Raw genomic sequence first — 22,273 nt, forward strand, 5'->3', positions numbered from 1 at the left:
TCTCAGTTACTACAATACTTTTGATTTTCCAAGTGCCAGGATTTGAAAACAAAGCAGCCCCATTATTTGTTCATCAGAATCAAACATTATGATTTCAGCACCTCTGACCACAGAAGCCTGATAAAATAAGGAAAACTTGGTGATACACAATGACAACGACTTCATTTAAACACAAAGTTTATGTTGTAAGCTGTGCTTCTAAAGAGCTTCAATATGAATAACATTTCTGACTGCTTAAATTTATTCCAGAAACTATAAAATTTCACTTTTCACTTTATTAAATGTATCATTTCTTTTGACATTGCAGGAAGCAGATGATCACGAAAACTTGCCAGTCACAGATCTTGATGAGGTCACTGTTGTTGTCAAAAATAAAGATGAGAAACGTCAGCAGTCATCATCTGCTTCAGATAAACAACCGGCTCCCCATTCAGTAACCAATATCACAGTTGGAAAACCACAGCCTAAGCCCAGGAGTGGTGTGACTCTCAACCAGAGTTCTGACTCTCTTTCCAAGGCAACAGGATCTCAGGCCAAAGCAACTATGGAAGGACAGCGAATCTCCCCTAACAGTAGCCCTGCACTGTCAGATAGAAACAGAAGGAAAATGAATGCTGATGCTGATTCTTGTACCGAAAGTCATCATGAGCTAGCTGGAAATCTTTCTGGTCCTAAAGAAAGTCAGAATCAGAGCATATCTCCACCCTTACCCCTCCAAACAGGTAACACAGCGAGGCACCCTTCATCTAACACATTATTAGACCTGAAGAAGAACCGGTCAAATTCACGAGAAAATCTCCTTGATACACAAGTGCAGAACATGTTTTTGGAAAGCGTTCAGGCTCCCCGTCGAAGCAACAACACTAGTGCCGTGGGAAAAGCTATGCCAGGGGAGGACAAGACAAAGAATGGCCACAACAATAACAACGCCCCTTCACAGGGCTACACCTACTCCACAGCCGATGGACAGCTAAGGAGATATGTTGCCCCTAACAATGCACCCGTAGTAGGTGAGGAGGAGAAACAGAAGTGTTGTGTAATTTTGTGAATCCACTTAAGGTTAAGAATGTATTCATACTGATACATAAATAGTGTATGTAAACATTTACTGGTGATTTGTGAAAGTATTTCTGGACAAACGTTTAAAGTGCAATGTGATGTGTTAAGATGCAATGACAAGAATGCCAGCATGGTAAAGAGGTATGGGTACCAGATTTATGCTGGATAAAACACAGTGAATTTAATGTTCAAGCGTAGACCAGCAAAATCACAAGTGTGCCAGGTGAACAAAACAGCATCAATGCATCCACAAGTGATTAACATCCCTACAACATAGCAACAGTTTCTTGCTTCATAAAATGCTGCTTGAATATGTGAATAAGAAGCATTACACTGTTTCCAGTACGCAGTGTTTCTTAACTTTTTGCTGTTTATTATCAACCAAAAATTTAAAAAAAAACAGGTTTACTTTATAGATGAAACCCTAAACTGTAAAGAGTTGATCTTTGATAGCCCTGTTTTTAAGTTTCTGTGGTGAGCAGCTGTGATGTACATAGCTCAAGGCACCTTACACTGTCTTCAGTATTTTGGTTGTTCTACCCCTTTCCTCCCCCAAATGGTATATTGTCTGTTTATGCTTGTTTGTATAAGCACTTCGCCCAGAATGTGATTAATTTGAAAGTAGTTCAAAAAATATAATGAAGTCCCTTATTGTCCTCATCTGCAATGATTTCTTGCAGAAGAGCATGCCATAAATCATTTCTTTTGGTTGATTTTTTTTCTGCCATGGGTCTCCTGGTAGTTAAATATCAGAGGCACATAACTTTTCAGAACTTGATGTAAGTCAGATGAGCCAGAGGATGACAATACCAGAGAAATGAGAGCAATTTTTTTGACAAAGTAGACACTCAGTTATTTAATTTTTGTTATCCAAACAAAGATGAACAGCATAGACTTTATGCTTGTGAAGAAGACTTTTTTAAAGCTGAAGCTCTATAGCACTGTGGTTAGTGTCTTCATTTAAAAGTAAAAAATGGCTAATTTAAGGCTTTCTTAGGCCACTAACTGGGCAATTGCCAGACCCAGTAGTGATTGGTACATGATTTATTAGGGAAGGTAGAGATGGACACAGTGAACTTCTTACAGCTCACTGTCTCTATAGCTGCTAGTCATTTGGATCTTTGCTTTTCTTTAGAATCTCAGTTTGTATAAACTTTTAAAAAAAATTATACAGAAATGACTTCGATAGCCCAAAGCAAATTGTTCTCATTAGATTAGCTTTAGAACAAAATTTATATTTTGGAAAATATCAAAGACAGAAAAACATTTTTGATCATGTTTCAGAGCAGCGGTTATCAGTTGTTTAAAATATGTTGGCTGTCAGCTACACTCAATGTTAGTTTAAGTGTAGGTGCTTGCCACTTCTGTCACTTTAGTCTTCATCAAATATATCTTTGATGTATGTGCTTAATTCCTCTGTTGTTGTCAGGGGTTTTTTTTTACATGCTGGGACTGGCTTACACCTGGCTACTTTGACCAGCAGGAAAATGACTAAATGTGAGTGCCAAGTTCCAGGATAAAAAAATACGTTATAGTGGTGTTTTTATTGTTAATCTAAATCATGAGGATTTGTAAAATTTTTTGAAAAATTGTCATCACTTCCTTTACATGATTTTTTTTGTGTAAGTGCTGTCAAGTAGACTTGCACAGAAGGATGAAACTAAGATTGCTTATGCCTTTACATTTATTTGTAGGCATTATGTCATCTGTCATATTGTTCTGTTTTTGACCTCTTTTTTTTTTTAATTGTTGCATTCCAATAAGACCTGGCAAATTCCTGGCAAATTATTTTTGACATTTTTTTCACATAGCTGTCAAATTATACACTGTTTAGAATGAGAGGATGGGCACATTTCTGTTGAAAGTTTTTTAGCATGCAAATGAAAACAATTAGTTCTCTGCCAGTTCTTTTTCATTTTCTTTTTGTGATATGAAATTTTCTACAGCTGACATTCCCATACATTCCCAGTCCTTTCTTAAGAAAAGGAGGTTGCCCATTATATTTTCCTTTTTTTAACATTCCTCATGCTTGTTAAACAGTTGGCCTGTTATTATTTTAACATTAAATACTAATGAAACCATATTTAAATATAAGAGATAAAGGATAAAGACAGTCACTCTTGCATTGTAAATTTATTTTAAACTTTGTGTACCCTTCATGTGGACTACAGTCTCACTTTGACTTATCACTGCCTTATAAACATAACTTGTCAAAAGGACAATGCTAATAAATAAAGGTTGTGAAAATATTAACTTAACTACATATTTTTCTTTTCAAGTAAAATTAGAACTGGGCATCATTTTTCTTTTCTTTTTTTAAGATATCTAGTGTTGGATTGCTTCATGAATTATGGGATCTTTTTGATAAATGCCACAGAAGAACTTTTCGACTGTATAAACAACATGTAGTCAGATCTTCAGTGTTAACTGATATTTTATATCAGATTATATAATTTGTCAGATTTTATTACTTTTCAATCAATCAAATATTTAATTAATCAGTTTTTTATTAATGAGTAACTATGACAATAGGTTTCTTATTAACCCTAGCTTAATGCCTACTGTTTATGAGCAGAGGGCACAAACTAGTTCAAATACCTAAATTTTATCAAGAAGAAGACTATAATCTGATAACTTCAAATTTTGATGACCACATAGCACTTCACCTGGTAACCATATGTATGACCAGATGGCAGTTCTCCTCTCAAGACTTAGTGTAAGAGACTTGCATCCTTTGTAATTCTAAATGTACTTTCTTGGAGAAGCAAAGCTAACCAAAATCCATACATCAGGAGCACAGTAGATCACTCATTCTGCGGGAAGAAGCTGCTATACAAGTGCTGCACAGAAAACTACCAATAATATTTCAGGACCTGGACTTTAGAAGTGCCAGCAGTCAACAAAAAGAAAGAACAGCAAATGTAACTATTTGTTCACCATTGTTTGTCTGTGATACTGTTGTAAATGCCAACAGATATATGTATACACGTTTACTTAGCTATGTTGTCTTTTTCTCAGTCTGATAAATGAAAGCATTCATTCACAAAGTGAATAATTTTTCCTTCTAAACCAAATTTACTGTTTTGGTTAATCGTTCAGTAGTGCTTCACTCTACCATTTCAAAGCTTTCACTCTTAAGTTAATCCTGACCTACTAATGGCAATTTTAATAGCTTCTGATCAGCAGCTGGACTTGCAATTATTAAGAAAATTTTCTACTCAAGAACTATTGATTTTCTAGGGAAGGAACTGTATTCAAAAGCAAAATAAAGTTTCGAAGTGTTAAATGTCTGTCTGACTATGATATCACGATTAATGAAAGAAATGCTTTTTTCAAAATTTGGTTAAGTTCATTAAAAATAAGCATTGGCTTGAGAGCATTGAACAGATGTCTTCTTGGAAAAGAGCAAGTAAAAGAATTTTCAGTAGATCATTGATCTATAATAGCATTTTATTCTAGTCATATGTGTATTTTCACTGTAGGATACTGGCTGTCATTGGCAAATCATGTTCAGCAGCTTTCTTATCAAGAAATAATAATGTGAGACCGTGGTACAACCACTTCCCATCTTATACATCCTGTTGAGCAAATAATCTCTTTTTGCATGATCTGTAATAGTAACAGACCATCTATCTTGTAATGAAAACATTTGTTTGCAGCCTTTCCTTGCTGTGCAGATGCAACCATGGTAGTTGTAATACGTGGACCATATCCTTGTACTTAGTTCTTACCTTCACATTAAGTTGTAGTTTGCCTTGAGAGTGCCTTTTAACAAAATATTATTTTCATTGGCATACATCTTCTCCACCATTATGGTGCTGATCAAGATTATCTATTTCCATTATAAGAAGTAATTAATACATTTTGTTAAGACTTTAACCCACCGTAGTGAACATGATGTAAGATGACTTTGCGCTTTGGGCATCTATTATGCAGATAAGTTCATGCAGTGTATTTATGGTGTTCTTTCTAAAATGGCTTTGGTTTTCTAATCCATGCATGGATAGGATTTTATTTGTGTTCCTTTGTCCATGAACCCAGCAATTGGAAAAGAAAATATGTACAAAATCAGGTGTGGCACTGTTTATGAAATCAAATGATCTTTTGCTTTGTGCTGATTTTTTACCATTTTGTATATCTGTATTTATTGTATTCTCTCTTTATCATGTCATTTTTGAAATAACTAAAATGCATTGTCTACATAAGCAACTTGAAGTGGCAGATGACTCTCAATACTGGAAAAGGAAAAGGTTCTGGAGCATATATCATGCAAGACATGCAATGGGTTGCATTAGCATTTTCTTAACCCTGTATATTTTCTTTAGAAAAAAGTTTCTGTATTTCACTTGCTCAAAGTCATAGAAGTGTTTGTTTATTATGAGTGTTGATCAAGCTCTATTTGTATTTGTTTCCTTGTAGTTTTGATGGGATGTCTCATAAGTTGTAGAATTGTAGCCAAGAGTATAAGACATTTATCATACATGAGCAACATTTGTACAAGTTGTCATGTAAGGTTTATGATGGGCTGATTAAATTACTGGATGATCATTTACAATCACACAGACCATATCATGTGTGTCTGGATGGCTGCTCTAGTGTGTATTTCTTTGTCAGTTTGTGTATTTTTACAGATCTGTAATACAGCCTGAAAGCTTTTATAATTTTGTATACATTTACTATGAGGCATTTGAATTGTACATTTTCATCAGAATTTTTTTTGTTTTGTATGTGATGGTTGTTAATATGTAAACATTCCATAGCAACAATTTTATGAAGAGTACTGTTCAGTCAGATAACACTGAAACTATATCATCAAGACCAGGCATTAGGTATAGAGAACATTGCACGTACCCCTTGTATATCAAGCACAATTTGGACTTTGCGATGTGTTATTTCAAATTCACTTTAATATACACATGTATGCACACCGATTCATGCATAAGAATTTCAAGTAGATGTTGAAAGGAATGGGCCAAGGACAAGGATCAAATGTCTTTTTCTTTATTAGATGGACTCAAATGTTGATATAAGAAAAGTTAGAAGATGTGATTTTTTTTTAATGTCAAATACAGCTATGCAATGCAGTGTTTTCCAAGATGGTAAATTTGTTACGTACAGACTGTTGTTATAAATGAAAGATTTAAAAACATAAGCACCTTTATACTTTTTCTTGAGCTGGGCATTACCCAACCTTCCCACAAGAAAGGTTTCCATTTTGATGTTATCAAACAGTTCTTTCTTTGAGCAGTAATAGTGTTCCTTCTGTGATCTAGCTTACACCCACAATTTCAAAAGAAATTGGCATTTATACTGTGAAATATATTTTCATACTTTGTACATAAGCTGCAGAACAAACTGGCTACTCTGTATTCTGAAATAACAGTTACACATTGAGATAAAAAAAAAAAAACAACCAAAAAAAGAAAAACAGGACTGCATAAATTTTTGATTTCCCTTTTCCATTCATACAGGTTCCTCTAAATTCACGTACAGCCCATTCAGTCAAGAAAATGTTCAGCACATCTGTATATGTAAAGTGATATGCAAGTACTTTAGCAATCCACCACAGTAGTTCATTCTTGCAACATATATTTTGGACTGTAGGTCATTGTAATTTAGGTAATAGAAGCTCACAGTTATTTACATTCACCATGGCATACTCATATAAAGACCGTCTTGTTAAAGACAGATAAAGTGCACCGCACTAATCCCACTGTACTTGCTGAATGGTTTGCATGTAGTTGAGCAACCCAGGTATCACCTTGCTTTTATCATAGAAATATTCATAAGTCACACAATACCATTTTTTTTATCACTTTTATTTGATTGCATGCTGTGTCTTTTTGAGCTATTGTTTTTATTTGAAAACCTAAAGTCTTCCACCACAGTCAATCCTTACAGGTAATCAGTTATTTTAGAAAAAAATTAAAATGCTGAAATTAGTTTGCAATATTTCTAGTGTTTTCATTAGCAAAGAACCATTTAAGCAAGGTGATTTTAATTTTTCAAAATAAATTCAGTGAATAATTTGTATGGAAAATCTGATACATGCCCATGGAGAGATTGCTTCCATGTATGTAATTGCTGTTGCATCTTATTGTGCTGCACCGCATTCCTACACAACACTTAAACCAAATAGTCGAGCTTCCATCTGACTCCTGAAGAAGAAGGGGACAGATTTGAAAATAGTCATCAGTATTTACCTGTATCCTTAGCTTTTTTCCTTGGTGCTAGTAGGAGAAACACTTGCTTTTAGGCATCTTCTAAATTTCTTTCTTTTTTTGTCACCACATGCTTTCTAGGACACCTCTTTTAGTTTCAGCTCTGTGTGTGTGTGTGCGCGCAAATATGCATTTAGGGATATGCTTGCATTTCTATATATGTATGGTCATGCTCTTACCTAGCGTCTTTACACCGTTGTCAGTTGTGTGAAATATCACTAAGGGTGGTTTACTTTTTCCATAATAAAGTGCAAAGTGATACTAAATCTGCATACTTTTTTTTCGTTCATTCCAAGAAATAAATGCTCAAGTAACTATTAGAAAGTTATTATAACCTGGAGGAAGGTATGAAACAATCTAAGGAAGCCACAGTGTATTGAAAATATGACAGATATGAAGAAAAAAGATATGCCAAAGAAAACCATGACCAAATATGTATTCTTTTCTCACTTTATTCTTTCTTTTTAGCACTTCATTGTGTAAACTGAGGATTAGATTTCAGTTGCATTGCATCATTGTGCTATGCTACCATAGTGGGCTCAATGAACTGCTTTCACTTTCCTTCCCCCATCCTCCAGTAAAACTTATTTTTTGTTAAATTTGAATATGTACATTGTTTGATTCTGATAGATTGAAAAGTCACTTTTTAAACTCATTTGATTGAGAAAATGTTGTAAACTTTGTGCTCTAAGTGCATGCTACACTTTTGCTTTTATTTATACAGAAGTACTGTTGTGTATATTGTGTACATAATCGATGTATCTTAAGGAAGCACCCTGTCCCCTATGTTGCTGAATCTGTTTTGTGTTGAGTTTGCCTGATGCAGCAGACTGTTCACAAAAGAGCGAATTTGTTTTGCATTTTTTTTCCCTCCTCGTTTGCAGTACCTAATTTTTCTTTGTTAGAAGTATTTTGTGTTCTCTTGCTGATATTTTCCCGGTAGAAGCTGTCCATATACAGAAAGGTGCTTGCATTTTGTTTTGTTACACTGGGGATGGTCAAAACTTTTCATCAAGAGTCAGAAGTATTTATTGGTGTTTCATTTGCCTAGTTTAGATGCCATGCTTTGTAAATTTAAGGCATAAGAAAAATATTAAATGGTGGATTTTCTGGTTTATATAGCATACTAAGTTTTCTCGATCATTATTCAAAATATTGAAAATTATGCCATTAGGTAGATCATAGCAGGCAGACCGTTGTTTTGTTTGGGAGGAGGGATGTGCAAGCAGTTTGCTTGGCTCTCTTTTATATCCTGAATATTTAAGTTGATAAATTAGCAGTGTTGCTTAAACCTTCAAATTTTTTTCTTGCTTGTTTGCTGTCAGAAGGACAGAAGAAAAAGGTCAACGATAATACTAGGATGTTTCTCTTCTTTAGTAGAACATAAGAAAATTTAAATATTTCACGATCATACTTTGCATTAGCATAGTTTTAAATGCTTGATAAAATCTTTGTTTCATGAACATTGAATATTATCATACTCATTGATTGAAAAGTACATGTGAGGCAGGGACTTCAGTTAAAGTCTAGCAGAATTACTGGAAAAGGGACTGGTGGGGACTGCATAGTCAAGATTTATACAGTCTCATGATTTTAAATGGCCTTATTGGAGTGTCTGTCCAAGACAAATTTATTGGAAGTTGCTGAAAAATATCTAAGACTGTCACAACCCTTGATCTTCTATGCTTGGTTAGTACAGAAGCAGTACATTTGTGGGTAGAGATGACAACACACGTGTGTTTGAAGAAAGCCTTCCAGCCTCTCAAATCCTGCCCTTTGTTTTAAATGTCATTATTAATAAGTTATAGAAAGGGGGTTTGACCAGTCTCATATCAAATACTGTATCAGCCTTACGTTGTGCCTGTACGGACAAGAGCAGTGGGTTGCTTAGGCTATTTGTACCATTTCCATCTATAAATAAATTTATATAAGCCTCATTGGGCCTTATAAACAAGCACATTTTTTTCAATGGAAAAAGATCCATATACTGATCTAGGTTTGTGCCTTGTTTAGAAAAAAAAATTGCCAGCAGTGTGGTGAGGGTTATGAAAAATACAGACAAAAAATGTGTACTTCACAAATATGCTATTGTGTATATTATTTATGCTTCAGTAACAGTGGTCAGTATCCTGAAGGACAAGGAAAGAAAGTGCCATGATTGAAACTTTTAGTCCTCACAGTAACAGATGCTGAGGAGTAAAAGGCAGTCTCTGTGCCCAGACTTTTCATTTAAATTTTTTAACATTCCAGGTGTTTGCTTTAAACTGAGGTAATTACAAGTAAACTTAAGTTTTCCTTATTCTTTAACATTAATTTAAGAAGTTTTGTTTCTTGCTTCTGTATAAATAGCTGTTCTGATTTATAATGTTTGATATTAAATGAATCTGAAACTTGGTAACAAAAGGGTATTTGCAAGGTGCCTTTTTGTGATAGAGTAAACAATATTTTTCAAACCGAAATAGAAATTAAGGTACAACATCTGTACTTTCTGTTGTGACAAGTTTTGTTGAAGAAACTTTTTGAAGTCTGATGATAAGTCAGTTCGCATTTTGCTCATATCTAACCTGCTGTATTTGCTGATACTCATAAAAAATGTTAAGCTCTGACCTGGTGCATTGATAAAAGTGCAAGACTGGGAGATGGAAGAATTTCTCTCTGAACTTTGTGCCATATACTACTGGGTATTACCAGGTCTTCAGCTTTCATATTTTTTTATAACTGAATGCTGCTGCTGTTCAACAGCATTAGTACCTGCATTAGCTGTGGATATAGATGGCACCTAATCTTGTGCTACTGATGTACTTACAGTTGGAGAGTGGAGACAGTTTCCTTAAATCTGTACCAACTGTTCTAATCCCAAATATATAGTTAAAGCAAGCATTTATGTTTCTTCTGTGTGAAATACTGGTGACATTATGTTCTTTTTTGTCTGATTTTTCAATTCCTAAAGCTGTATGTGCATTTTCATCATTTCATGAGTGTTACTCTGAATTTACAGACATCTTTAAATGGAAAAATGTTGTATGTTAATCAGAATGTAATTTGAGCTGTAGTGTTGACTGTAAGAGTTACACAAATCAGAAGTCCTACATCGGATCTGCACAGCTATTTGGGGTAGGGGGACAGGGAAGAATACCTCTGTTCTGTGCAGAAGTATTTTTCTTAACTGGTCTTAAACAGTAGTTCTCAAAATTATGGTTGACATAAATTCATATTTTGAAAGACTTTTATGTGCATTGCCTATTACAGCAGCTAAGACATAACAATTATCTTTGTTATGACAGTGGTGTGCTTGTGTCTTTTCCTTTTTAGGGTTGTGTGTGCATGTGTAAATGTCATTCAGGTAACTGCTGTGAGGTCAAATTTTTGCTGCATTAGAATATATCTAGAAAGTGTTTATTTCTTGTTACCTTTATTTTCCTTCCATCGTCTTGTTTTTAATTATATTCTCATCTGACACTTCTTTCACCTATTGTTCACAAAATTTCACATTGAGATGGCCTAGCTGTTAACAGAATATTAGTTTTGGTATTAAACCCAAGACATTGGTTCTTCTCATGATTCCTCACAAATGTAATGATGGTACACACTTGCTTCTAGTCATTTGGAAAGTTTATTTCCTGCCTACACTTTTGTGAGTGCATTCCAGCTAATATAGAGTTTCATTTCACAAGTATGACTTTAATCATGATGAGGATAAGCATACAACTACAGTAACAATCTCTACAGGATCATTCTGAAACCAATATGTTGGCATAATCATTCCTGCCTCCCTCTCTCAAATGTTTGGGGCGCCCAGTAGTATAGTTAAAACACCCGATTGTCACCACCACAGTGAACGGCCTTGGGTTCAGATCTCATCTTGGAACACTGTGACACCTATTTGCAGGGCTGGCTTTTGGGGCTTTTCTCTGGGTAATACCTCCCCTCTCATTTTGCCTCATAGTGTAAATCGCCTCTAGGTGGAAGCACTGTCCTGCCAATCCCTCTTGTGCGCACACACTCATGCACAATCACATATCCACCTCATTAATGTAAAAAAAACAAAATTCTCAACAAAATCTACAACAGAAATTATATTAAAGTCTTTTTATATAAAAATATATCACATAATCTGTTGTGCGTGCTCCTATCCATACAGACATAAGTTTGTGCTGCAGTAGCCCTTAATGGCTAGGCTCCCAGCGCCAAAGGCGGACGGGATGACCATCTCCTCTCTGAGTGACAGTGGCCTGCTCTTCTCTAACTTGCTGTCCTTGCATCTGCCTCCAAAGTCCTTTCACCTTTATTCCTTTCCACCTAAAACCCTTATCATTTCAATGCCATTTTTCTTTTATATCTTTTGCCTTGAAGCCCTTTGTTTCTGCATTGCACAAACCCAAAACTTCTCTCTTGGTTTCCCTTCTCCATGGCCTCCCCCGTGTGCTACAAACTGGTACAGCATGAAATCTTTAATGATAATTTAAGTTCTTTAAAGACTGACTATAGACCACAGTTATGAATTTTTAACAGTCTTGAATTGTGCTGTTTCTTCTCCCTTGATATGTTCTCAACCAGTATAACACATTGCACTCTAAAAGAAAGCAACAATAGCCATCTATAAAAATTTCTGTACACAACAGCAAAACTGAAATGTTCAGCAACATAACACTGAGTGCAAATGCTAATTGTTCTTCATTATTAAGAAATCATAATTGAAAAAAGGACAAACATGTCAAAATTCTAATAAGAATCTTAGTAATAAAAAAGCTTCTAAAGAGCACCATTCATTTTGTCATCAAAAGATAAGCATCACTATTAAGAATACATGAAAGCACGACGTTCTACTATTAATGCTTTGCATAGATATCCTCACAATTTTTGTTCATTATATACAACTTTAGCAATCCCCATCAAAACAAGAAGCCAAGTCATTTGGCACTTCAGTGTGCAGTTCAGTAAATTATTGTCTTAACCTGTGGGGAAATTTTCACTTGTTAGCGATTGACACCAACATACTGGCTACCACTAAATTTATAATTTTTTTCTCATCTGACATCATCATCAATTTGATCATCACAGATTTTTTCCTATAAACGTAACCACAGAAACTATTTTTCAAATAAATGTGCTTATATCCGCACATGAAATGTACACAATTTTATTATCAGAAGAAATCCAGTTCATTTCATGTTGAGACTGTTTATCAGGTACTACAGTGCATCCCCTATGCAACACCAATGTTTGTCATGAAACTCTCACCTTTACCTCAAGTTGTTTCCCTACACATACAATCAGCCCCACACACCAGACAAAAGTGTTTGTAATGACTGCAAAATTTTCCTGTGCAGGAAGTCTCTGACCTGGTGCAATTTCATAACTTTGCAGGCTTTTCATAGCTTTACCTGAGGGTAGTGCCCATCTCTCCCTCACTGCCTTACCTTCCCCAGCTCTCTGTGGAGTCAGGTCTAACCACCAGCTCTAACCACTTAGCTATCTGCTTCCGCACTTGAAAAGGAGGAGGTACATATGCAGCATAATGTCCAGAAATTATTCAGCCTACTGATAAGGCAGTTTTAGATCATCAAGTATATTCTCTCAGTGCCTAAATGTTACACGCTAACATCTATACACACATGCACTCATACAACAGATACACCCAAAAGATAAATACAGACGCACTTTAGCACACCATCAGAACATGGAAGGGTGACCTCACCGAAAAGTATGTTAGGTTTGGAATTGAGGTAGTGTGACAAAGGCTGACAAGTAATTTGTTTCAAGCTGATTGGGCTTGATAGGAAAAAGACCTCTATCCATATGTCTTTTTTTTAGTGAGACTCCCAAGAAGCCTGGTGTCAAAAGATGAACAAAGCCATCATGAGAGAGCATAGATAGTACTGAGTTCAGAGAAATATTGAGAATAGGTACCAGAGACAGCAGAATATGTCAGAGTGGAAAGTTTATAGGCTATATGATAAGAGACCTCCAGCCAGTGAAGAGAGCAAATGAAAGTCTGAGTTGCCTTTGCAATGAAATAATGATGAACTAATCCTACACAGTTCAAGGTATGCAATTCTGTAGACATGAGAAAAAAGGCAACGAAAAGTCAAACTCTTGGAAAAAGAGCGATACTCAAACTGCAGACAGAAGCATATTCAGTTTTGGTAGCAGGTATGAATTGAGGCCAATTGGATACCCATGTGGGGCAATGTACTTTGCCAGACTGACCCAGCTGCTGAATGGGTTGTGAAAGGAAAGGCAACAAGGGAGAGGAGCACTGTAATCACCATAAAAAATTATCTAGCCTCAGTGAAGAAGCCTTACTTCCAAACAACAACAAAGTTTAGTTTGTTCATTTTCTGCTTAGCTTATGTACATCCTGTGAAAACAAAGGAATAGACTGGTCATTCCATGCAGAACCTGCTTTTCTTTGCTTTTCAAGACAAGAATAAGTGGCATGCTTTGTTAGCTGCTGCATCTATCCAGCTGTCCCTCCAATGACCAGTACAATAGACCAGCATAGCCACTCATTTGCTGGTACCAGTCAAGGGATGTATATATGTATAAGGGGAAAATGAACCAAGGTTCAGAATTTGGATTCTTTTTATGCCTTTGCCAAGTAAATTACCCACATTATTACATTTTTCAAACCTAAATATCATCAAATAAATAATCATATATGCAGTGTGCATATACACAACAGCATAAATATATTTTTAATAAATATAATCCTTTTGCTCAGCAGATAATCAGTAGTTTCTTTTCCTGATCATCAAATTAGTGACAGTCATCACCTTCACACTTCTTGTGAAGAATGATGTGTCTTCCATTTGCAGTTAAAAATAGTTGGAAAAATGTATGTCATAACGTGTGGGGTTTTGTGGACTGTTCTCTTTTATTATCATTTCGCAATTTATTTGCTTCCTCATGATTATTTAATTGCGTCACTCATTGTTGGCATCATTTTCCTTTGTATTCATTCAATCTGAATAAAAAGGGAATCAAAGACATATATGTAATGCCATCAGATTGCATATCCAGACCATAGGGCTTCACAGAGAAAATGACTGTATTTTCTGTCAAAACCAAATGTCTCAGTTATGCACATTACTCCTGACTTGCATGCATGCGGTCACACAAGACACCCACATAACTTCATGTCTGGAATTGGCATTTATTTGTTTGTTGTGTTTGGTGGTCAGCTTTTGGGGAATTTCTTGTTTTCTGCTTCTCTTTCATTTTCTGATCAGCATCCCTTCATTCTGAAATCAATTCATGCTGGTTTGTAACCTCTCTCTGACTTCTTCATCTGTCTCAGCACCAACAACCCATGGGCCCTCTTCCATCTGATGTTTTAGGATATATGACCCTCTTCTTTTCATTTCTGGATGAAGATCCAGGATCCTTTCAACAACAGATTGGTTGAGAACACAGTACACCAAAAGTGTGCGCAGTCTTGAACACTCTTCTGCAAGCCTTATTAATGCCCGGCTGAGTTCTTCTGAGTTACGTGTCTGCAGAACCACCTCCTCTAGAGTTTTATGATAGAATGTTGTTGCTTGGTTCACTTCATCAGCAATGTGTGTAAATGTCTCCAGACGCAAGACTGTCACAGGAATTTCTGCTTTCATCAGGTCTGAAATACGATGAAGTGGACACGTGTGATCAAATCCTAACATAACTGAAAGCTTTGGAATCTTATTAACCAAAGCCAGCCAGGCTTCAGATGAGAGGTCTTCTGTATATTTTGCTTCACGTCTAAATACAATAGATAATCGCCTCAAGCAGGGCTCCTCAGGTCTGGCCAGAGCCAAAAGAACTTCATCTGAAAGGCTTACATGAAAGACACGCAGGTCTTTCAGCTTTCTGCACTGTGAAACAAGCCGAAGCATGCAGAATGGGGATACCTTGCATATAAGGCTCTTGTTTTGAATATTTAATGATTCCAGCTGTGGCTGATTTTCAGCCAAAGCATCAAACAGCGTGTCATCAAATGCCACATCCAGTCCACTGAGATCTATGTCTGTAAGAAAATGAGGGACTGCAGGTAGCCTAGCAAAATCGAACAACAACTTTAGTTCTGTAACAAATTCATGACCAGCATAAAAAAGTGGATTTTGACCTAAGAATCGAACAGTCAATGATGTTAGTTTTCGTTGCAGGTTGTCAGCAAGACTGCGCAGGATCTGAAACAAGATTGTATATGAAACAGTCACCTCTGATCAGGACTCTTCAGAGGACCGTATTGTTTTGAAATCCCTGATATTTAATATAAAGCAAGCAGTACACAGTAAAAATTAAGTGTAAAAATTTTTTTATCCAGTTGAAGAACACAAGGAATAAAAGCATTTATTCCTGAATATCATATTTCTAAAACTGTGAGATGAAATCCCATAACCTATTACAACTACAACATGTGATTACCTTGTAAAACTAAATGCATCTCAAACACTGAAGTCAGTGATATGGATCTATCAATATATTATACCATCAGAAGCAAAGTAATGAAAAAAAAACTTGGTACAGTGAACAGAAGCACATAAAGCAAAGAAACTTAATAATTAACAATAAAACAATGTAAAGGATACATGACAGAAGAAGTTTAATCATGAAAGTCACATTGTGAGTTAGTGAAGACAATGTTTACAAATGCAAGATACCACATTATTCGGAGAGAAATATTGAAAAAAAGTACAGAATGGTGATGTTAAGGCAAAAGAAGATAACAGACGAGATTGCAAATGCTAGCATTCTGGTGTATGTACAAGTTTAATAACCAAGAACCAAACTTTTGGTGCATTTATATATTTCTTACCTTACAGGCGTTTATTCGGTTATCCGCTTTTTCTTGATCCAGTTCCACAACAAGAGCACGAATACGATGACCATGGTTTTCAATGGGCTGAAGAAGCTGCAGACAGAAAAAAAAAACCTAGCTAAATTTGTATCTGGGCTTGTCAGACCACCATTAAAAGTGCCTGGGAATCTGAGGTCCTCTAGACTGCACCGAACAACAATCACATCCACACATTTCTGTTGTTCATCACCAGTTTCAGAACAGTTTGTTACCAGATATACTGCATAGACTAATGCCCTATAATTAACAAGAATAGGCATCACCAGTGTCTTGCTGGGATACAAATCTTTTCCCTGTATGATAATCCACAGATTACAGAGATACCAAGCCCTAACACTATATCACTTCAAGGCAGCCATCCCTACAAACAGATGCCGCATGCAGAAAGAATAGCATACCTGAGACAAGAACTGAACCCAGGACAGGCACAAACCATTGAGTCACTGGGCTGCCCACAGGGGCTGAGTAAAGAGAGCAATGGGTCAGTATACTACCAAAGACAACCCCAATATTAACATCACATTTGAAATCCAGTGGGGGTTTCCATTAAGAATACTGAACTAGAACAGTATCTGTATCAAAAACATTATCAGCATCTACTGCATTCAGGAAGAACTTCTGCAAGAGGGAAAATAATTCAAGATCAGAGGGTACAATGGTTTCTGAAGTGATCGACAAGGCCGGAGGAAAGGTGGAGTGATGATTGAGATATGGTCATAATATATGAATGATTCAGAGTACATCAAAGTCAAGGTAACAATGCAAAAAAGCATTATTAATGTTGTCAACTACTATTGCCCTAGCAATAAGATGCTGGCAATCAAAATTATTCAGGTCCTGTAAAGTGGCTTCCTCATCACTGGAGATTTCAAGAATCAATTCCACAGCTGAGGGTATGACACCATAGACAAGTGAGAAAGAGGAAATGACAGAAGCCTGACATGATGACAAACACCTTATCCTTGTCAATGATCTCACAGACACACCAACATTCTACTCAAACACACAACTCCCGACCTTGAATTCTGAACAGACATTTTCTGAGTAAGAACTACATTTTATTTTTGTTTGCCTGACATACACTAGTCTCCAAGAGAAATTTATAAAAATTAAGTTGAATAGATGGCATTTTATTTAGCACTACAAATAGAACTTCTTAAATAAATCTCCTTTAAGCTTTTGCAGATAATACATAAATTTTTTTTTACCCCCAAAGGAATAAATAAGTATTGGCACAGAAAACTATTTTTTGTCACATGAAAGTACAACAAATAATTTAAAATGAAACAAATACGATAATATTAGTTCTATAAGATATTGCAATATGAATTTCATGATTTGCACTGCAGCTAAAACTACTTTGACCACGTTTCATGCTCTCACATACAGCTTCTTGAAATCTTAAACAGAAAAGATTACCTTGCTATTTACAGGCTGAATAAATCGACAAACAAATCGTCTCCACAACAAAGGATGTTGCAAGCAAGTGAGCCAAGACTTGCAAGATAAAGCTGCCTGCAGTCGTTCATGTGGTGTCAAATAAGTGAAAACTGATACAAGGATATGCTGTGGTAGATGATCCCAAGATATGTCTTCTTCATCTCTGTCTACCATGTTGCAGCCTGACAGTCAAATGCACCGTGTACTTTGCAAATTTCTAGGTGTTCTCTAAGACAACAAGATATGAATAGCATGGTTATATTAAGTTTTACATTTTGAGAAAATCATTTATCATTCTAAAACTTCATGATTGTAATCATACCCCACACCCCCACCCCACTGTGTTGTTCGCATAGATAATTTTTAGCAGATTTTAGCAGACCTGGGATTCCTATAAAATAATTGTACCATCAACGACAAAAGCCCCTACCGGCTACCACCTTTCAACGAGCATTTCATTGCTGCATTTGTTTCCTAAGGACTTAATTGTTTTGTAATTCACGTTTTGTCAACAGCAGCCTTCTTTCCACCCACCCCTGCACTGCGTTTTTAATCTCGCTGCTAATGTAAATGGGATTAAAAGTATATAAAGCATACAGTTTCCTACCTTTTGTCCGGACTTATTTTAACTTTGCTGCTTGTCGATTGATGAATCGCAATGCAAGTGTGATAGCGGTACGTCTATCCATGACTATATTTGGTCATAGGTTTTTTCTTTGATAAAGTAAATATAAACGTCGAGATGTTAAACAGCAACGAAAATCAGTTCCAAAGAAAAGCATTTACTACGAATATTTACTATGATTATCTTCAATGGGTGAAAAGTTGACAATAAAATTTGTTGGTTGCTCACGTATTGCTACACCTTAACGACCTTTGAGTTTATAGTATTCGTCGTCGTCTGCTATGGAGACATTATTGTTTATCTTAGTTTGACTACTGAAAACTTCATAAAATTTAGAGTAATATCAATTGTTAGGAGATCAATTTTATTTTTATTTTATTTAATGCAATAAAAGTGAACAGATATGCATGTGATTATACTTGTATGCCTTTTTCACAATCACATACTCCAATAAACCCTCCCTTAGTAGCTATTTACTGCAACAGTCATTTAATTTCATTAATGCTATCATATAAAGTTATCAGAAGTTAAATAAAAATAAGTGACAAAGTAAATGCTACATTTCTTTTTCTTAATCAGTTATATCTATTATATAAACAAACATGTAAAATTTGATTTTGCTAATTATAGTTAAATAGACACATGCTCACTTTTTTTGTTTCCTTCACGATGGCGACTTCTGTCTGCGTTCGGCTTCTCTGCACAGGTAACCTGCCCTGGTGGTCCCAGTATGGGAATTAAGTATTCGTGTAATGAAAGAGCTCAGTATCGATGCATTTTTGTTGTAGAATTAGAATAATGTGTTTTTGTCCATGCTTTGAAGTTTGATTTATGCTTTTTGTTGGTGTCCGTTGAAGTAAGGGGAGGTAAGAGTTTCACCTTGATTTATAAAAGGTGGTTGTAACCATCATGATTGCAGCCTCCTTATTTCAGTAATAATTAAGTTGTAAATGATTGAAATTCACTTTGCGTCTTCATATCTTCTAAAGCAACTCGTAATCATATGATAAATTTGTATAGTGCACTGTCCTTGGCAATTTGTCGTGCAATTGAATATGGTTAACTAAACTGATAAATGCCTCGTAAACCTATCCTCTCCCACAGTAAAAAAAACAAACTACAAGGACCATCAAAAGATAACTGTATAGCTGCAATGATCCTGAAACACTTATTATTCAAAGGTGTCAGTGCATATCATGTATCAGTATGGGTGAATGTTAGTTAATCATGGTCTAGTGCTCAGTCATGTTGATTTCCCCCCCCCCCGCTTACCTTTGTGTGTGTAGTGTGGTAATCTATGAGTAGTTTTTTATATCTGTATGCATGCTTAAGGGCCACTGTACAAGGTTGATATTACTAGCAATAGTTTAAGATAAGGAACAACTTTATTCCAGAGTATAATTATAAAGCAGCTCTATAGAAAAACAAGGGTTAAAAACACACAGCACAACATCAGCAACACCATCACACATTCATTTCCACCACACCAGACAGATCCCATACAATCATAGTTCAGACCCATATATAATCACAATTTATTCACACACTGCAGCATTCACAATTTGCATGGCTGAAATGACAAAAGATAGCCTCAGTCTGCTGGTCCTGCATGCAGGCACACAGAATTTGTGGCCTGACAGAACTCCCCTGATAGAACATGTTTATCTTCCCATTGCAGATACATTAAAAATATCTGCCCTGAAAATCACATTACGATTTTTCATTCTAAATCTAGTCGGTTCCAAATACTAAAATGTTTTTTTCATGTCAGATAAAGCAGCACTGCAACTGCACAGGACATTTTGCTTGACCTCATCTGTCAGAAGCAAGCTACCTAAGCCTCATCCTTTATTCAAATGGGGTCTTGCGTGAGTATAATTCAGCACATATATTAAACTAGACATTGCTTAGGGATAGTAGACAGAATGAAACCCAAACACTGAAAAAGTTCAACAGGAGACCGGAAGCACTGCTCTTTCTCATTTGCAATAATTAAAGTCTTTTAGAGATGTAAGAGAACTTACCAGATCATTTAGCTTACATTATCATTTACAGTTATCCTTTGTGGATCGCATGCTTCTCATGATTGTTGTTAACATCTCTGAGTATTTTTTTCTCCTTTTTTTGTTGATTATTCAGAGTGTTTCCAACTGATCGAAAGCAGAAAATAGACCCAGATCTTCCAGATTTCACTTACTGTGGTAAGCAGGCATCCTTTAATCATTTGACTGGTCAGAAATCTGTATCAAAACTAATTTAAGAAATGCAATAAATGTGAGACAACTGATTTTAAGAACCAGTTTTTAAAAAATTCCACTTATGATTACAACTACAAGTTGCCCTCAAAGTGTTACACTCCTTACAATGAACTGTAAAACCTTGTTATTGGATACACTGGCCAAAGGAAGACCAAAAAGAAATTAGTTCCAAACAATTGATGCAGAGACAGAAGCAATGAAGAAGACATGGGGCATTTTGAGCAAGCTGGCTAGAGATACATCTGCAAATAGGAGACCTTTGTTACACCCCTACACATCAAGGCATATGAGAAACAAATGAGTGAATGAATTTGATTCACTAGCATTACAGTGCTGTTAACAAATTACAGTGCTATGTAAGGCATTTTTAGACCTTTCAGGGATACTTTAAAAATGACTAAGTTTCAACAAAATCTGGTTTACAGATGGAAGGCCCACACCACTTACCAAGGAACAGTTACAGCGGAAAAAAGAAAATTATGACAACGCAGTAAGTTATGGTCCTGTTTTGTGAAAGCCAGCTTATTTTTCCATATGAGAAAGTTACATAAATATATTTCTACTGGACAGTTATTATTTTGCTTATCACTACTGCAATTCAATGTCATTAAAACGTGCTGGATTGTGGTTTTATCATTTAGTATCACATGATAGCACTTTTTGCATATTCTTTTGATTGAAGTTCATTGAGAAATAGTTCTTTTTTAATATTTGCTGATGAGCAAACACTAACAATTTGTTACTAAATGAATATCTTTTCTTCGTAGTTTTCTGCTGAACTTAAAAAAATCAGCAAATAATATCTTTTTCTTTGTTTTAACTGTTTTGATTTCTGAATTTGTAGGAGTATAAAAGCTAAAAAAAAAACAACCCAGTGGGTTAAATGATGAAAGGAGAATTATATACAGCTTACTTGTTTTGTAGCTGGTGAATGTGTAAATATCTAATACATATTTGGTAACTTTAGAACTTTCCTTTTTGGTTGTCAGCAACGAGTAGTGCGGCTAGTGAAGGAGATGGAGTTTGCTAAAGCAGACTATGCCAGGAGACAGCAAATGGAAGCCTCTAGACGAGAGGGAATCTTGTCCTCCAAACTCAAGCAGAAATCAGATGAATTGTAGTTCAGAAGAATGTGAATATGAAACATGAATTTAATTTTTGGTTTTTTTGTGTGTGGTGTTTTTTTTTTCTTCTTCAGGGTTCCGTTTTTATCCTTATGACAGTGTGCATGTATTTGTATATATTTGTATATGCATGAGTGTGCAAAGTCTGTGTGAACGGAAAATGACCAGACATAATTTGAAAAGGACTTTTAGGAAGTTTGAAAAAGGCCAATTAATGAAGAATTGATAAATTATTTTCTTTGCTAGTCATAGCACAGCAGAATGTTGCATGAAATTTATTTTATTTAAGTGGTAAATGTCCAGCGCTAAGCATACCAGTGCCGTGTTATTGGGTTTGTTTTTAAATGCTAAACAAGTCCCAAAATCTCAGTCTTTTGGTGAAATTAGCTTTAGGAGGTAAAGGCTGTGCATGATATGAAGTGTAAACTGGGAAATTAGATAGGAGATGATGTAATTATGAGGAGTCAAAAGACCATGAATGTGGTTTTTATCATCTAAAGATTGCATTGTTTTTAATGCTACCTGCTAAATCAGTAATATGTATTGATTTTATAATAAATAGATTATAACAAATACATTTTTTTGTAATTTTTTAGAAAGTTGTGTTGGCTAATTCTGCAAACAGCATGGTGGTTTTCGATTTATTAGAAGGCACCAGTCGGGTTGATCAGCATAAACACAGATGTATGGGATCCTTCTGTTCACAT

The 22,273-nt window shown here is 35.6% G+C and overlaps 3 protein-coding genes across 7 annotated transcripts in view; 2 read left to right on the forward strand and 1 right to left on the reverse strand.

The window, feature by feature from the left end:
* LOC112576415 (protein phosphatase 1 regulatory subunit 16A-like) overlaps positions 1-10,543 on the forward strand; it is a 27,412-nt gene extending 16,869 nt beyond the window's left edge. For all 5 annotated transcript variants that reach the window (XM_025258788.1, XM_025258791.1, XM_025258790.1 and 2 more), the window contains one exon: positions 308-10,543. In XM_025258788.1, coding sequence (XP_025114573.1) covers positions 308-1,048 — 741 coding nt within the window. In that variant the 3' untranslated portion in view covers positions 1,049-10,543. The remainder of the gene's footprint in view (positions 1-307) is intronic.
* On the reverse strand, positions 8,385-18,475 carry LOC112576416 (F-box/LRR-repeat protein 8-like). The gene is made up of 4 exons (XM_025258794.1): positions 18,167-18,475; positions 17,539-17,787; positions 16,078-16,173; positions 8,385-15,448 (listed from the first exon to the last, which is right to left on the reverse strand). Exons 2-4 carry the CDS (start codon positions 17,731-17,733, stop codon positions 14,531-14,533), a joined length of 1,209 nt encoding a protein of 402 aa, XP_025114579.1. The 5' UTR covers positions 17,734-17,787; positions 18,167-18,475; the 3' UTR covers positions 8,385-14,530.
* A 278-nt stretch (positions 18,476-18,753) lies between these two features.
* Positions 18,754-22,139, forward strand: LOC112576417 (39S ribosomal protein L52, mitochondrial-like). The gene is made up of 5 exons (XM_025258795.1): positions 18,754-18,890; positions 19,956-20,052; positions 20,324-20,385; positions 20,868-20,932; positions 21,432-22,139. The coding sequence occupies exons 1-5, from the start codon at positions 18,827-18,829 to the stop codon at positions 21,561-21,563; spliced, it is 420 nt and encodes a 139-aa protein (XP_025114580.1). The 5' UTR covers positions 18,754-18,826; the 3' UTR covers positions 21,564-22,139.
* The last annotated feature ends 134 nt before the right edge of the window (positions 22,140-22,273 follow it).

The sequence above is a fragment of the Pomacea canaliculata genome, linkage group LG12 (genome assembly GCF_003073045.1).
Source record: "Pomacea canaliculata isolate SZHN2017 linkage group LG12, ASM307304v1, whole genome shotgun sequence".
Taxonomy (NCBI): Eukaryota; Metazoa; Mollusca; class Gastropoda; order Architaenioglossa; family Ampullariidae; genus Pomacea; species Pomacea canaliculata.

What these genes read in the sequence shown, in the direction of transcription:
- LOC112576416 (XM_025258794.1), bottom strand. Translation starts at nt 17,733, where the DNA reads ATGGTAGACAGAGATGAAGAAGACATATCTTGGGATCATCTACCACAG. An exon ending in TTCAGCCTGTAAATAGCAAG is followed by an intron (nt 16,174 to 17,538) that starts GTAATCTTTTCT and finishes TTCTGTCTGCAG; the next exon opens with CTTCTTCAGCCCATTGAAAA. An exon ending in ACCGAATAAACGCCTGTAAG is followed by an intron (nt 15,449 to 16,077) that starts GTAAGAAATATA and finishes ATCTTGTTTCAG; the next exon opens with ATCCTGCGCAGTCTTGCTGA.
- LOC112576417 (XM_025258795.1), top strand. Translation starts at nt 18,827, where the DNA reads ATGCTCACTTTTTTTGTTTCCTTCACGATGGCGACTTCTGTCTGCGTT. An exon ending in CGTTCGGCTTCTCTGCACAG is followed by an intron (nt 18,891 to 19,955) that starts GTAACCTGCCCT and finishes TTTTCATGTCAG; the next exon opens with ATAAAGCAGCACTGCAACTG. An exon ending in AAGAAAATTATGACAACGCA is followed by an intron (nt 20,933 to 21,431) that starts GTAAGTTATGGT and finishes TTTGGTTGTCAG; the next exon opens with CAACGAGTAGTGCGGCTAGT.